This window comes from Thunnus thynnus, chromosome 3, assembly GCF_963924715.1.
Source record: "Thunnus thynnus chromosome 3, fThuThy2.1, whole genome shotgun sequence".
In the NCBI taxonomy this organism is placed as follows: domain Eukaryota; kingdom Metazoa; phylum Chordata; class Actinopteri; order Scombriformes; family Scombridae; genus Thunnus; species Thunnus thynnus.
Window position 1 is genome coordinate 30,108,588 of NC_089519.1, and position 17,938 is coordinate 30,126,525.

At 37.3% G+C, this 17,938-nt stretch overlaps 2 protein-coding genes across 3 annotated transcripts; both read left to right on the plus strand.

Annotated features, from left to right (window-relative positions):
* The first annotated feature begins 1,921 nt into the window (after positions 1-1,921).
* On the plus strand, positions 1,922-15,008 carry LOC137180089 (caspase b-like). 2 transcript variants are annotated; one of them, XM_067585304.1, is made up of 3 exons: positions 1,922-2,023; positions 14,178-14,451; positions 14,587-15,008. In XM_067585304.1, exons 2-3 carry the CDS (start codon positions 14,187-14,189, stop codon positions 14,751-14,753), a joined length of 432 nt encoding a protein of 143 aa, XP_067441405.1. In that variant the 5' UTR covers positions 1,922-2,023; positions 14,178-14,186; the 3' UTR covers positions 14,754-15,008. The 2 variants fall into 2 exon arrangements, with proteins under 2 accessions (XP_067441405.1, XP_067441404.1); XM_067585303.1 differs by lacking the exon at positions 1,922-2,023 and adding an exon at positions 13,356-13,510.
* On the plus strand, positions 5,110-12,841 carry LOC137180092 (caspase b-like). The gene is made up of 3 exons (XM_067585306.1): positions 5,110-8,837; positions 10,569-10,842; positions 10,949-12,841. Exons 2-3 carry the CDS (start codon positions 10,578-10,580, stop codon positions 11,098-11,100), a joined length of 417 nt encoding a protein of 138 aa, XP_067441407.1. The 5' UTR covers positions 5,110-8,837; positions 10,569-10,577; the 3' UTR covers positions 11,101-12,841.
* Positions 15,009-17,938: the final 2,930 nt, after the last annotated feature.

The window sequence follows — 17,938 nt, forward strand, 5'->3', positions numbered from 1 at the left end:
TACACATCAAAACAATGAGAGTGCATTGAAAAATACAGGGGAGGGAGAAGATGCCCCCAGAGCATTTTTCGCCAAACCATTAGGGATCATGTGCACAGGAAGGGGGGTGTTGAAGGTGCTGTAGCACCCCGTGTTTTCAAAGGGTGGAACACAATGTGTAAATAGTTGGCTATTTTACCATAAATTATGGGCTACCTGCACATTTGTTTTAAATTTTGAACAGCATATGACAAGGTGCCTGTCAGAAAATATATGAAAAAAAGATGGTTAAAATGTGTGAATTTAATGAATTACACATCCGGTCAAAGTGTAAGGGTCGGGGTCAGTTAACAGAGATTTTACAGTAATACAGTAGCTAAACAGTTGATTTTATTGGGGGACTGCAACCACAAACACAGGAACATCTGAGAGAGGTTGAAATATTTATGGAACTTTGTCTGTGCCTGCCTGCGTCTGTCACCTCCTCCGAGAGGTCATTCTCCACATTTAACGTGGTTAAGGAGCACCATGACGTAAAAAAGACTGACACTGTTATTATTTAACAGTTGCTGCATGTCCATCATGATATTATGAACAGGTTAGACTTCGAGTCTTTGATGAAAACCTTTGTAGAGAGCACAGAAAAACACAAGGTCACCTTTGGCACCTTCAATTAAGGGTAGTCCATAATTCTGGTATAGTTTATTATTGATGTATTATTATTATTGTGGACTATGAATGATCATTGTATTTAATTGTGGGTGATAGTAAACCGTAACAACCCTCAAATATCTATAAATAATAGGTGAATGGGCCTTGTAGTTGTTTAGTGAATAACTATTAGTAAAAATAATATGAAAAATGGAACTGAACTTGATTAACTGGGGAAGAAAATTGACAAGGAGCTTAACATGTTGTACAGCGTATGTGCCTTTTAAGGACCAGATTGTACAATTTAGTGGCATCTAGTGGAATAGACTTGGGAGAAATGGAATATAATATTCATAAGTATGTTTTAATTAGTATATTATCACCTGAAAATAAGCATTGTTGTGTTTTCATTACCTTAGAATGAGCCCTTTATATCTACATAGGGAGCCAGTCCTCTTCCACAGAGCCCGCCATGTTGCACTGCTGTGTTTCTACAGTAGCCCAGAACAGACAAACCAAACACTGGCTCTAGAGAGGGTCTTTCATGTTTTTCACTGCCACTGTTGGTTCGCCTACACACTTGGAAGGGAGGTTGCAATCTGCAACTTCACCACTAGATGCCACTAAATCTTACACACTGGTCCTTTAATATTAAATTGTGGTGTTTGTGGTCGCTTAGCATCTTGCATCATTTGTTTAATTTTGTAGACGGTCACTTAGGTTGTCAACAGGCAGTGAAAGTAACTTGTAACGTGTGTTATTGCAAATGGATGGAAGGAAAGCGTGTAAACACATGCACATACATGACATTGTATGTGCATGTCAGTTTTAATCAATTTTATATTTTGCATCAAACTAATGAATAGTTCCTCACATGAATCCCCAAACTGTTACTGAAACGCTTTTCTGTGTTTACCTTTGTTAAAACACACAGATCCTTTAAAACCAGTGAGGAAAAATTAGATCAACTTACCTTAAAATCTGTTAATATGCAAAATTCCAAAACAAAAGAAAGCAAGATGGACATTTACAAATGGAAGCTTTTACTAAATATTGTCAACGTTACTGGTGGGCACAGGATGAGTGGGTGGGCGTCTTTCCCAATAACATGGTATTTATTCATTCATTCATTCATTCATTCATTCATTCATTCATTCATTCATTCATTTAGGATGTTTTGTTCGTTCATGGGTAACTTTTTTGTAAGACAAAGGAACAAACGTCACTCTGAGTCTAGTTTCTCTCCACTTAAGCATTAACTCATGTCTCGTCTGTCTGCTGCTGCTGCGCTCTGAACTTACGCAAAACTTCCTGTAACTTGCTGAAAACGAAACTAGATGGTTTTCTGTGCGTTATCATATGTAACTGGTGTCCGTGGGCTGTTGTTGACACGGTAAGTTCTTTTCAATTATAGCTAACGCTCATTAAAACGCAGTTTCTGGCACGTTGGTTCGGCGACGGTGCAGCCATCCTGGTGCAACACTTATTGGTCAAAATACAAATGTAAAGTTACAGAAGTGTGTTTACATCGAACCGGGCGGCCCCTGGTCGTGTTGTCGAGGCCTGTTAGTAGTGATTGTTTTCAGATGTACATGAAAAGTGTTTTTACGCACAGCGCGCCGTCACACACATCTGGCATTTTGAAAAGTTGACTGGTGATCGATGCGCTCCTGGATTTTTAACTTTTGTGCCTTCGTGCAGTAAACCTACCGAGAGAATCCTGTAAATATTCATTTAAATCAGTATCCATTTCTTAATGACATTATTTCCGGGGTGAAAGAGACGATTATTTGTTAATTTGTGTGTCTGTTAGTTGGCAGACTAGTTCTCATCTCTCTAGACTTCTTTCCCTTCTCCGTGCACCTTGGAAGTAGGTGAAGTTGTGCCAGGGACCCTCACTCTGCAATCCATCCGTATTTCAAAGGATTTCTGTAATAGTTTAGAAACTGTAGTCATTCCCTTTATTAATTTTAATAAACAATTGACTAAAGCTTTAAAAATGAATCATGAGTAAATAGAAAGTAGGTCAATATGATTTGGGTTGCCAGGTTGTAGCTCTTTAATTCATCATGAAGTCAGCTGTAATGAGCTGTTTGACCACATCTGGACCAGAATCCTTTTTCTTTTCATTAACAGTTTATTAACATTCACAGCTACAGACTTGATTAGGGCTAACAGTTATTTTCATTATCAATTAATATGATGATTTGTTTTATCTATAAAATGTCAGACAATAGCCGCAGTTTCCTACAGCCCAGGGTGATGCTATCAAAATGCTTGTTTTGGCTGACTAACACTCTAAAAGCCAAATATATTTCATTTACTCTCACATAAGACCAAACAAAGCAGCAAATCCTCACAATTGACAAACTGGAACTGGGGAATGTTTTTCATTTTTGCTTGAAAAATGTAACAAAGTTGCCAATTATTCTTCTAGTGAATTAATCGACTGATCGTTGATGGATTAAGACCCTTTACTTATGACTACTAATGTTTGTTTATTATAGCAGTAATAGAGAGAAACCTGGTACCTTTATTAATGACTTTAATAACACTTATAACTCCAGACTTAATGACTTATTGAACATGATAAACTCACAACCCTTTATTTATGATTTACTAATATTTTATGGCAAACATGATGACATTAAAGCACTAATGTGATGACTAATGTTATGATTTACTAACATTTATAGATTCTCATTAAAAAGTGTGAAACTTATGACTCATGCAGCCCTTTTCCAGAACTTCAGTGGTTGAAGAGTCAATTAGAGAAGGAGGAGCGTTCGTGGTTAATTAAACAGTTAGCTAAAAAGATTAAGCAAGTGTTATGCTGAAGGAGGATTTTCCACAACATGGCAACCCCAAAGTTGTTAATTGATCTGTAAAACCCAACATGTAACCCCTTTGCAAAAGGTGACACTACATGTCTTAACATTGTGAAACGGGACATTTTTCATCATTTTTGTGATTTTTTTCATGATTTACAGAATAAATGTGGCACATGTACCCTGTGATCACTAATTTAATGCCGAACCAGATTAAGATGCGGACTGAAAAAAATATTTACATGATTTATGTAAATTTTTTTGTTTTTATATTTATATGTGTATTTGTTGCCAACATTTAAAGAGCGAAATATTACAAAATATGACAAAATAAGACATTTGATGATGTCACTGTGGACTTTACGAATGTGTGATGGACATTTTTCTTTGTTTTGATGTTTTATAGACCAAAAACAATATTCAATTAATCAAAAAAAAAATTGGAAGATTAATCAGTAATGAAAATAAGTCTAATAAACAACTTTTTCTGTCATGTGTGTTTGTTGCCAGCGAGCACAGACACAAAGTGGTTTGACATTTTAGGGAATGATTTGCTTTGCTGCCCAGAGTTAGATGAGAAGATCAATAAGATTCTCATATTCGTCCATTCAGTATAACTACTGTTAGCAGATGGTTAGCTTAGCTTAGCATAAAACCTACTGCTAGCCTGCTCTGGCCAAATGTAACAAAAACAGTCAAAGTCAAACTCACTAATTAACAAGTTATCTCTTGTTTGTTTAATTTGTACAATGATTGAGGTGTAAAAATGTCAAGTGGTGGTTGTACAGAAGGTTATGTGCCAGACTACGTCTTTAGCAGGCGTGATGACTTCCTGGTGTCTCTACTGGTGGAATGGCAACCTTACTGTGATGACAAGACTCCAGGAAGTCACTGCTCCTGAACAAGAAACAGACCAGCACATATCCCCCTGTAAAACACAGAAACACAGTATGGACAGATACAGAAGTCATATCAATTTTCTCATTTAACTCTCTGCAACGAAGCAAATGAGCCTATTTCCCAAAATGTCAAACCAGTCCCTTAACATTGAAAGCTCATCTGAAAACTGAAAACTAATTTCCCCTCTTTTATCTCTTCAGTGAGCAGAAATGCAGGTTCCACAGCTGCTCCTTGACACTCTGGAAGACCTGCCTGATAGTGATTTTAAAACGTTTAATTGGTACCTTACAAATGATGTCTTGGACGGCTGCAAACGAATTCCTAAGGCCCGTCTAGAGAAAGCATCCCGGACGGACACTGTGGATGAAATGATACGGGGCTACGGTGAAGAGATGGCTGTGACCATCACTGTTGAGATCTTGAGGAAAATAAACAACAACTACGCCGCAGAGAAGTTAAAGGAAGCATACGCAGGTGCAGTAGATGGTGACTTTGTTAAATTCACCGATGCGTCAAAGTTACATCTTTGTTTTCAGGTGTCTCTAACTGTTTAACTGTATCTGTATTTTTTTTCAACTACAGAGAGAAGAGCAGCTACACCCTCCACCTCCTCCTCTGCTTTGGCACCTCCTGCTGCTCCTGCTCCTCCTGCTGCAATGTCTGCCCGGGATGGAAGTGTGATCATCGCCCCGACGATCATGGGTGGCACCTCTAGATCATGGAATATAACCATCAACAAATAAACTCGCGAAACAAACCAAACCAGGAAGACTAGAAAGGAATACACCATGAGGTTGTGGTTCAGAGTGAAATATCTCAATTATCAGATGGATTAATTTGTCATGAAATTTACAGCAGATAATTAAAGACCTAAAAAGACACATTATAGTGATTTGGTGATCCTCTGACTTTTCCACTTGCGCCACCATCAGTTTGACTGTTTAGTCCTTAATTGAATATATCCTCAGAGGATGAATTGCACTAACATTGATCTCCTGACTTCTCATAATCTGGTTAAAATTAAATTTTGTCTTGCTAATTAGCAGTTAGACTAACACAATTTGTAGTTTATCATCATTATTTCTGCTTAATAGTTGCAAAAATATCTACATTCATACTTAATATTACTTAGTATTCATACTTTCCTAAGCCACCTTTTATTTGCATTCATTCATTGATTAGACCACATTATTTGCACTGACAGTCATATTGCTGTGGCTCAAACACATAGACTAGGTTACCTTCATTTCTTTGCTCAATAGTTGCTAAGATTGCTACCTTTAATAACTTTCTCGTTTATTTTTGATCTGCTATGGTCTATTGTCTTCCTCAGCCACCATAGTCATGTACATGTGAGTCTGGTTTGTAGGGTCCGCAAGGCCTCAGCTGAACCCTTTCCACTTGCCGGCGCATACATGGATGTATAAAGAGAACTCGATACAGGAACATTGTCATAGCGGTCAAACCATGTAATTACAACGTCACGTGATGCACACTAGCCCAAAAAGGCTTTTTCTCACAGACTTACATTGTGAAAGAGACATCTGTAAATCAGCGGATATATTTTTTTGAGCATCACAACCCCCACGAAGTGACTCAGTATCAGAATTTGATCCATTCGGTCCGATCACATTTCAAAAGCCTAGAAGAGCCACACGATTGAATTGTTTTATCCCCATTCAGGTTAGCCGGAGGGCTAAACCAGAAGTAGCCGACTCGGCCTGAGAAAGTCACTAGTGCATTTGCTCTATGGGCCGTACAGATGCGGAAGCAAGTTTAACTTTTTTGGCTTCATGTGCCACCGAGCAACTTTCATAGGAATGAACGGGGCCCCGCTTCTGACGCTGTATCCAGTTCTCTTTATACATCCATAGGCGCATACGGCAAAAAAAGTTCCTAGATTCCAGGTTTGCTTCCGCATTGTACAGCCCACTGAATATGCACAATAGTGTTTCTCCCGCTGGCCCCACCCACGAGTTCCCGTTTGGCCCATAGACTTTACGTTTTGATGATGTCACAGATCTTTAAATCGCTTTTCTCGGCTCGAGGAAAGTTTTACAAATATAAAACCTTATGGATCAAATATTCATAATAAAAAGAGTTGACCTTGTTTGCATTTCGAAGTGTCCTGTCAACAGTTTTACAGACGTCTCTTTTACAGTGGTGGTTTATGGGGAAAATGCTTTTTGGGCTGCAGGGGGATTTTTCACAACGAGTGGCCACTGGGAAAAATTGGCTGTAAGGCTAAGTGGCGGAGCCCTATCTAGCTCTTGGAATACATCCATGGTAACTTTCCTTCACTTACCGTGCAATTTCCCAGAGTTATGGTGTAACTTCCTCATATGAATCTGTACATATAAAATACTTACCCTTTCCTACTGGTACTAAAATGTAGGTACAACAGAAGAAAACAAGGCAACGAGGAACAAGGGAGTAACAATTGGGGATTTAAAGTGTAACCTCCTGGAACTTCTGGTGTAACCTCCTTGTATGAATCAGTACATATTTATATGGATGAAGTGCAGTAAAATCTAATGTTTTTGCCCTTTGCCCATGGCAGTTATGACATTCATTTTTTATGCATTATGCATTTTTTATGCATGTGTGTTTGGCAGGCAAGCTTCACTCACACTCCAGGGATTTATTATGCTTGTCTTCTACTTCACTGTATGAATTTGAATAAGAACAACTCGAGAAATGTGTCTCTACTACAAGACCAGCTCCTAGCAGCCATGTTGGTCCATCACTGCAGCATAACGGGCAAACGTACCTTTCTGAAGTGCACAGCTATGGAAGGCTTGTATTGTCATCTGAAGATGAAAAAATAACAATACAGCAATGTAATAATATACATAGTATATCTTTAATTACACAATAATAAGGTATGCAAGTAGTTATAAAAAATTTTTTTCAGGAGAATCCCCAATTGTTACACACTTGTTCCTCATTGTCTTGTTTTCCTCTGTTATACATACATTTTAGTACCAGTATGAACCAGTAAGTATTTTATATGTATGGATTTATATGAGGAAGTTACACCGTAAATTCCAGGAAATTACACAGTAAAACAAGGGCTGTATTTTAAAATGTTACCAACTTAAGTATCAATTCTCTCTAAATTCTTCCCAAATTTCCAGATTATTGTTCAGTAGGTCATACATACTCTGTAATCATAGAATAGTTAAAAAAATAACTACAGCATAAGTAATTTGTAAGTTTCTAAATTGTTACACCCTTATTCCATATCTTCACATCTTGTTCCCCTGTACCTACATATATGTATTGGTACGTACAATACTGGTACACCATTAGTACAAAAGATTACATCGTAACTACGGAGTAATAACACTGTACATTGCGGGCTGTATTCTAAAGCGTTACCAAATGTTTTTCATTTTTGCTTGAAAAATGTATCAGAATTGCCAATTATTCTTATATTATCTAATGAATTAACTGATTAATCACTGATGGATCAAGAATTTATGATTTATTTATATTTAGATCTGTAGATTACCTATTAATGTTTGCTTATTATAGCAGTAATAGAGAGAAACCTGGGACCTTTATTAATGACTTTACTAACACTTATAACTGCCGACTTGATGACTTATTTGAACATGGTGAATTCACAACCCTTTATTAATGATTTACTTACATTTATAAATTTGATGTCTCATTAAAAAGTGTGAAACTTATTACTCATGCAGCCCTTTTCCAGAACTTAAAAGGTTGAAGAGTCAATTGGAGAAGGAGGTGCGTTCCTGGTTAAGTTAATAGTTAGCTAAGAAAGATTAAGCAAGTGTTATGCTGAAGGAGGATTTTCCAAAACCTGGCAACCTCAAAGTTGTTCTTATTAAACTGATGTGTAAAACATTAGTAAATGATTCATTAAAAATTAATAAAGTCATTATTTACGACTTATAAACCCTTTACAAAAGGTGACTTATGAAAAAGGGTCACTGCATTTCTTAACGTTGTGGGACGGGACATTTTTCATCATTTTTGTGTTTTTTTTCATGATTTACAGAATTATAATTCTGGCACATGTACCCTGTGAACACTAATTTAATGCATTTTGATGATTTTCTCATGATTTACAGAATAAAAAATCTGACACATTGTTAAAAGTCGAAATTGTGAAACGTACCTTTAAGATATAGTGCGTAGCTACGAGAGAACCAACGTCATCAGACAGCGCCCTGTACTCTTTGAAAGAACGGCGCGAATCCTGGGAAAGGACGTGTGTTATTGAGCGCCTGTCTTGTTTTTGCCCCTCAACCCAAGAGTAGCCTTTTGGTTACGTGTCGCCTCTGTTTTGTTCGTGTATGATAAAATCGTAGCCGTTCAACCGGTCTCGGTAAGGTTGATGTGAATGTTAGTAATAAACGACGAGCATTGCGGAAATTCCGATATCTGCGTGGTTGTGAGTTTCTGACTTATCTTCTTCTACTTCAACCAAGAAACACGGACCAAACTATTGTAAGTGGCGCCCGAACACCTTTTCCTTTGACATTTTTCTTGACGACCGGAGTCTGCATGTCCTTAACGAAACGGTACCAGTGCAACTACACGAGGTGAAGTGATTTTCACCCCTTTTTATTCGCCGTGTTGAACTGTACGCTGGTTTAGCTGCGCACGTCGTTAAGATCGAAGTTATGAACGGGCATGCCCAGACGCTTTGCAGAGCCTACTGTGGGTGAAACACCGCTTTCAACTAAACTTTGAAAACCTTGAAATCAAGGGGCAGAAACACGAGGGGGCCCTGCATTCAGGTAGGATCAAAAAGGTCAGATGCAGGAAAGACACAGTTAGCATATGGTCGATCAAGGGGTTGTTCCAAGACGTCACTTGATTATCAAATGTGTATTCTTCTTCAAGTGTTTCCAGCAATATAGTTTTTTCTTCTGGAGAAGAGTGATTTTAAGGAGTATAATGTTTTGATGCCTTTTCACATTATAATTTTATATGCTATAGTGGTTATGTAAACCCTGTTTGCTATCATTGATCTGAGTAATACAAAAGATAACTGATATTAGAGCTTTTCAAAAACAACTCACGATGGCAACTCATCCTGACTGATCTCCTGAAAAGCTGCATAACTTCAGCACCTGTCCTGAGATTCCTGGACTTTACACATCTTTTTCTTCATTCATGCAGACGCATGCAACGCTGAACTCAGAGCTGCGTCAGAGCCGAGAGAGAGAGATGATGAAAGCAGAGATGTTGTTGTGGCATATGCTAGTCACCCTCTGCACAAGTCTGGAAAACCACACCCAACTCCAGAGAAAGAGTGTCTGGCCGTTATTTGGGCCTAAGAACACTTTAGGCCGTACGTTGAAGGCCTCCATGTGACTATTTTCACAGACCACAGCAGCCTTAGACCATATCATACCCATACTTGCAATACACATGAACTTGCTCCCACTGACATCACAGATTTACTTGTACCCTATGAGCCTAGCTGCTGCCTGCGTTCCTCAGATAAAACCCTCCTTACTGTCGCCACAGCCCACCTCATTACTAAAGGATACTGTGAATTTGCGGTTATTTCCCCGCTACTGTGGAATTCCTTACCTGACAAACTTCAGCCAGCAAATTCAGTAACCTGTTTTAAATCAATCCTCAAAACTTGCTATTACAGAAAGGCTTTTCTACAGTAAATCTGTTGCTTATCTGTTGTTCCTGTTCCTTTTATACTCTCTTTTATCAGGTTCTATGTTTTTATTTATGTTATTGCTTTTTTTTTTTATCATGACTGTGTATTTTATCTTATTCTGTAAAGCACTTTGTACCTCTGTTTTGAAAAGTTCTATACAAATAAAGTTATTATTATTACATCTGGACCGGAATGCATTTTCATTTCATTAACAGCTTACTAACATTCACAGCTACAGACTTGATTAGGGCTGTAACTAACAGTTATTTTCATTATCGATTTTAATATGACGATTTGTTTGATCTATAAAATTAGATGGTTTTCTCTCTAGTGTGTCAAAATTTCAACTTTTTCTGTCATGTGTGTTTGTTGCCAGCAAGCACATATCCCCCTGTAAAACAGTATGGACAGATACAGGAGTGGTATTGATTTTCTCATTAAACTCAAATTAAACAAAGCAAATGAGCCTATTTCCCAAAATGTCAAACCAATCCCTTAACATTGAAAGCTCATCTGAAAACTGAAAATGAATTCCCCCTCCTCTACCTCCTCAGTGAGAAGAAATGGCGGTTCCACAGCTGCTCCTTAAGACTCTGGATGACCTGTATGACGATGATTTCAGCAGATTTAATTGGCACCTTGGTACTGGCGTCTTAGCTGGCTGTGAACCAATTCCCAAGTCCCGTCTACAGAATCCACACCAGACGAAAACTGTGGATGAAATGATACGGCGCTACGGTGAAGAGATGGCTGTGACCATCACTGTTGAGATCCTGAGGAAAATGAACAACAACTACGCCGCAGAGAAGTTAAAGGAAGCATACGCAGGTGCAGTAGATGGTGACTGTTAAATTCACTGATGAATCAAAATTGCATCTTTGTTTTCACGTGTCTCTAACTGTTTAACTGTATCTGTGTTTTTTTTCTACTGCAGAGGGAAGAGCAGCTACATCCTCCACTTCCTCCTCTGCTTTGGCACCTCCTGCTGCTCCTGCTGCAATATCTGCTCAGAATGGAAGCGTGATCATTGCCCCAATAGTCAACGGTGGCACCTCTGGATCATGGAATATAACCATCAACAAATAAACTCATGAAACAACAAACCAAACCAGGATGACTAGAAGGGAATACACCATGAGGTTGTGGTTCATGTCATGGAGGAGCTCTCATCAGTGAAGAAAGTGTCCAGGAGCCTTTGATGTCTTATGCTGAGAATATTTATTGAACATTTGGCCAAGCGGAGAACAGAAACCCTTATCAATCAAAGTTGAATGTACATTGATGCCGTCTCTAATGTTCTGAAGATTTCAGCTCTGACTTTGGTCTTTAAACCCCTACAGATCAGACCATAAGCACTATACGCCCAGAAATGGTCAAACTCGATGCATCTACCGTATGCAAAGTTAGTCTATTGGCTCATTAGTTTCTAAACAAGGAATTGCATTTTACCCGCGTTAGTTCAGGTCACGTTGCATGGAGCTTCAGGTCACCATCGGCACAACGGTGTTTACTCTGTGACCTCAAGGCCCATGCTTGACCCAGTGTAACCCAGTTGGTAACACCTAAAGATGGAATCTTTCATAACTTAAATTCAAATATAAATTAAACGACCAAATACATCTTTTGACCATGTGACTCCAGAACGACATATAGGAGCATTTTCTAATCTGGCGCCCCTATCGGCAGCAGTCAGCAGGACATCATTTGTTTGTTCTTTCCAAAACCACTGTTAAAAAATAATTATGTTTTATGATGTGACAACGCTGTGGTTACGGTCGGGTTAGGCTTAGGCACAAAAACCACTTGGTTAGGTTTAGGTAAAGATCATGGTTTGGGTTCAAATGATCACCCTCGTCGTCATGGCTACAATAATAACCACAGGGTTAAGGTTAGGGAACAATCATAGTTACGTTTTTTTGGAAATGTGACACTTTTAACTTTTGCTAAATGTATCCAGGTAAAACAACTTCTTGATCACTATGATCTTTCACATCATATCTTGTTGTCTTGACAACCATTCACATCTGACCCTGTTTTTAAAGTCTTAAAGAATAAATTTCATGATGACCATGACCATTATAATGATATGACATTGAGTATGGCAGAATATAAATTTCCTTTCACAGCTGTCATCATAATATTTATAGTTACATCATGTCCTCTATCAGTATTTTTAATCAGATTTTTTTCTACAGGTTTGCTACAAAATATCAAAACAAATATTGTAACTATTTCAACAGTAGATAGCTGGTTTCAAAATCAGGGTTTGATATGAAAATCTTAAGCATTATAACTGCATTAGCAATAGTATTCTGTATGTGTGTTTTGAACATATGATGTGTTTATCATTCCTTTGTCTGTCTTCAGTGTGTTTTGCATTTTGACTTGTCATAAAAGGAAAAGCACAGATGTTACTAATAACATCACAATTGCTCAGGTCTGCCATTATTAATATTATTATTTACACCTGTGATTTTCCTGTTGTGACACATCAACATGTTCTCTGTGAAAAGGGCCTGTTCATTATCTATAATTCACACCAGTTTGTCATTGCTCGGATTTAAACAGATTTTGATTTCAAGCTCTTTTCATAGTTGCAACATGTCAGTATGGTGCTTTGTCATCTCTACCTCACGTCAGCAGGTGGAGCTGCAGCAGCAAAACCTCAGGGGCTAATAACCAAAAACACTCTTGTGATTTTAAGTTCATTATATGTGTTTGGTTTTGTCAGTCAGTGGACCCTTTATTAGACACCATGTAATTCTTTAAAAGCTTTGTTTTCTTTAAATTGTTTAAAACTAAATAAACCAGTGATTATTTTACATAACTGGGAAAGCAGTGAATATGCAGATGAATGTATATCATTTTAGTTTGGACCAACCCAAGACCAGAACGACGAGGATTGTGAAATAAATGCATATTTGTGATCTTTGAATTACACTTGTCTTGTGTGGGTTTCTTTATAGAACCTTGTGGAGATGAATACTTAAAAAGACAGAACAGACTAAAGTTTTACCTGCTGATTTGTCAAATCTTTGATATAAAATATCAAACAACTGCACTCCACAAGACTGTTAGTTCTCAAAACTCACAGAATATGCTGTTCTATGAGCAATTTGCATCTGGTATATAAGTTTATATAACTTCAAAAGCATAAATAAAATCCCTGATGTGGCCTTCGTGGTTAGATGAGTCAGATGATGGGAAATTTGACACGTGCTTTGTGCTTTGTGTCGCTTTCATACGTGACTTTTCAAAGGAGAACTAGTAACTTAAGTCTCTCTGTCTTGACTTTGTTTCTCTTTTTCAGCATTTCTTTCTCTTTCTAACATGAGCTTGAACTTATATGTATGTACTTGTGGTTTGCAGTTGTTGAACTTCCTATTTTTTGCTCTAAATTTGAAAGTAAAAGTTGTCTATCACTGCACAATGCTGCTGCATTTTAAGTAGATTGTCTTCTGTGTAGGACTTCTGTCTAATTACTGGTGCTGCCACGGTAAGAAGTTTACTCAGATATTTAAGAAAATATTTGTCACAACTAGACTTCAAATCAAAGTTATGACACGGATGCTTGAATATAACACTTTACTATATTATTATTATTGTGCTTACATGTAGTTGACTCTGAGTTTGATGCTGTCTGATGTTCTATTTGTGTGTTTTTAAAATAATATATTGAGATAAATATTTAAAAAGGTAAACTTCCCTTCTGATTTGTCGAATTATTGAAGCTAAATATCAAATACACCAAGCTAAAAGAAATATTCAGTTCCACAGTGATGTGCATATGTTGCATAAAAGTAAGTTTAGTTATTTTTGGCATTTTGACAGTGTAGTTGAAAGTAGTGATACAGACAACTTTTAATGAAAAGTTATATTTATATGAATATGTAATTAAAGATCAATCCAGTATTGGGAGAGTATCTTAAAAATGTGGTGTCTCTCTACCTCCAAAGCACTGTTGGTAGTTAAAGAAATAAATCTTTGAAATCTTTATTGCAAATTGATCTTAAGTATCCAAGAATATCAGATTTTTTACATTCAGGAAGACCAAGTCTCAGAGCTTTCATGCTGGATAGGGGTGAACTTTCAACTAAACATAAAAAGTGGCTCAACATTGCAGGTTAATCTGCAAACTGAAATCTTATTTTCCTTCCTTTCAGTGATCAGAAATGCAGGTTCCACAGCTGATCTTAGACACTCTGGATGAGTTGTGTGCTAATGATTTCAAAAGGTTTCTGTGGAACCTTACTCAGCCAGTGCTGGACGGATGTCAGCCCCTTCGTAAGGGCCACCTAGAGAATGCAGACCGGCAAGACACTATGGGTAAGATGATAGACAGCTACGGCGAAGAGTCAGCTGTAAACATCACGATCCAAATCCTGAAGAGGATAAACCACAACAATGCAGCAGAGAAGTTAAAGAAAGCATATGCAGGTGCAGTAGATCACAAGTTTCTATGTTAGGAAGTGCTTCAACTAGTCAAGGCTTCCATCTTTCTGCACAAGCTTTGTTTTAAATAGAAAAGATCATTGTTATTCTCTTTCTTTTCTTTCCATATTACTCCACCAGGGGGATCAACAGCTGGGCAACCTCCCTCCTCAGCCTCCTCTTCGTCTGGTGTGGCTCCTCCTGCCGGTTCCTCAGTTTGTGCCCAGGGTGGAAGTGTTATCGTGGCTCCACATATCGACGGCAGCAGCGCTGGTGTATCAATTAACATGAACATAAATACACAGTAAATGTCTCTGTTGTTGACTTTTAATGGTTTTACACCGCATTCAAATTTGATCAAATCGTCCATGTTGCTTTAGGCCTACTTTAAACTATACAGCCTGTGTAAAGCTGTATAGCCTAAATCACCACTGGGGTTTCTTTACAGTTAAAGTTGATTCATTTCTGCAGACGTTTTTAAAAACTGTACTTAAAGTAACACAAATTTGCTCTTACAAATGACAAGTTGAATTATATGCAATAATAAACACGAGTTATCTTAACTTCATGGGTCTTTTCAACTGTATTTTAACATGTCAGAGATCAACTATTCTATGGTTCTACGAACAATTTCCTCAATATTACTTAACATAGGATAATGTAATGATCTTATAGATTTATTTTATGACCACTAGTTCTGTCTGATTTTGGCATAGTGAACAGCTAAGAATACTACAATACCCATGATCCTCAGCCGCTGTTGCTATGGAGAAGAAGCCAGTCAGAGGGGGCTGTAACTGCCAATAACGTAATAATATTTCCATTCTTAAAGTAATAAAAGTCGATAATGTAATAACTTACCCATAATGTAATAAAATTTCCAAACCAATAACGTAATAACTTTTTGCGCATAATGTAATAAGTTATTATATTATAAGCTGGGTTAAAAAAAAATGTAATAACTGGAGCCGATAATGTAATTATATACTCATATCACTTTATTTAAGTTTTATTTATTGGCTATAAAGTGTCATACTTCCATGACACTTACCCTTACTGTTTCCTCTTTCAAATAGCTGCTCAAAAACCTGACCACACACACACATACACACCCACACCCACACACACACACACACAGACACACACACACTCGAATACAAAGACCACCATTTCTTTTTATCAAAAATGTCATCTTTAATTAACCTCAATCTTTAATTCACAATGATCTTCAATTAATTAGAATGACCTTTCAACCTTTCAAGTTCAATATACAAATTTGTAATAACAAAATGTGTATATCCTCTTGCACTAACTATATCAGAAATGTTCATCTATGTGCATGAATCTCACCTAAATAAACTGTACTTACCAAATTAAATTAAATCACTAATTAGGCCTAACTTTCAACATGTGTGATAAGGAAGACAGAAGTTTGCAGACAAAGGAAGAAAGTGTAATGTCAGAGTCACATGACTGGATAACTTGCAACTACCATCTAGTGGTCAATTTTGGGGACTGCCAAAAAAAATAGACGTCTTCAAGAATGAACTATAAATATCATTTGTTTCAGTTTTAGACTCTTTGTCCAGCTTGTCATGACTGTATTCAAATAACCAGGGATGTAAATAGGGCAGGAGTCAGGTTTGTTATATATACATATAGAGATAGAGAGTGCTGAATAGTTATAATAGTGTGCTTGAAACAGTTTGCTTGAAAAAGTAATTTAAATATTTTTAATTCAAGATGATATTTTATGAGAAGAAATGGTGGTCTTTGTATTTGAGGAAAAAGCATCTTCAAAGAGCGATAGACTTCATATTATATGACATGGAAGTCCGACACTTTATAGCCAATAAATAAAACTTAAATAAAGTGATATAAATATATAATTACATTATCAGCTCCAGTTATTACATTTTTTATGATTTTTTTAACCCAGCCAAAAATGTAACAATTTATTACATTATGCGCATATACATTATTATTAACTTTTATTACATTAACAATGGAAAAATAATTATTAGGTTATTGGCAGTTATTACAGTTTATTGGCAGTTTATTGGCTGCTACGGGGCAAATCAGAGCGGCAATAAATTCGAAGCGCTTGTTGAAGTTGTAAACAAAACGTGCCAAAATGTTTATGTTCATTACTTTTATCAAAAAGACATTTATTTTCTAACACAGTTGTTCATCTTTTGTACTGATGATTTAACCAGGAGAGTTTCATGCTGATCCAAGCCGTAGAGGTGCTCGAACTGTGCGTGATGTAACATTGTCTACAGGAAAAAATAACAGGATCGCACCTTCGCAACTCTATACATAAAGTAGTAGGTGTCAGGTGACGTGCAATTCCAACAGTGGCCACTGTCAAATTTGTCCTTGGAGATTCTCAAATGACCGCAACGACCTGTAAGATGAGGGTCACTTGACTGACAGGGCTCTCCCCATTCACCCCACAGCCCATCACTCTTCATGGGAGCTGGCTTTTAAAAGCACAGCTGTAAATAATGAAATTAATGATGGTTGAACTCCATTCAGCCACCTCAGTTTCAGTGTCCAGGTGTTGTGCATGCTGACTCGCTGTCACACTGTCATGACTTACTGGGACACTTGAATAAAACTGAGCTATTGTTAATGTGCTTTCCCTACTGTGACAAGTCAAAAGGTCTGATGTACAAAAGACCAATAAAATCTTGTGCCATTATCCAGTAGTTAATTGTCACTTTTTGCCACAGTGGACATTGTTCAGTAAAAGTTATAAAACTGTTGCTTTAAAGTCACCCTCCTGTCAAAAAATATGTTTTTCGTCTTGTTCCTGTTACTGATACCGTTCATTAGCCACTAAAAACAAGTATACTTGAGTCACTGCTATGCTGACACTGTTCAGTACTCAAAATTGTACTCGACTCGACTGCTGATAGCAGCTCTTGTACAGTCGCTGCCCTTGACACATCTCATACATGCTGATCTGCTTCCTCTATGCTGAAGAATACCAAGGGCTTGGGGTCTTGCCAGATTCGTTCATGTACCAGAGTCAGACAGTATTTGCCAGCCTGTTAGCTTGGAGACAGTAGACTCGGTGCTTATTAGCCTGTTAGCTTGTTAGCCTGTGGATACTTAGCTGCCTTTTGACTTTGGAGATACTCTCTGCTGCAGTTTGCTTGATACAATTGTTGGACTACGTTGGTGCCTGTAAATAATTGTTTTGAATTTTTAATGAAATGTCTTTATTTTCTCCAGGTCATTTCTTATTTTGTCATGATACAAATAGGAGTTGGTACTTTTCTTTATTTACTGTAAAAAAAATTATACAGATGTAGCATCAACACAATTATCACTGTAAGTAAATAAAAAACAAATTGATTTAATAATGTTTAATACCAGCTGTATTTAGCATACAGTCTAATATTTTGGGAGGATAATGAAGAAAAAAATGTATTTACTACCATTTGATGCACACACATCTGGTTAGAGTGCCCTGCATTATAGTGGC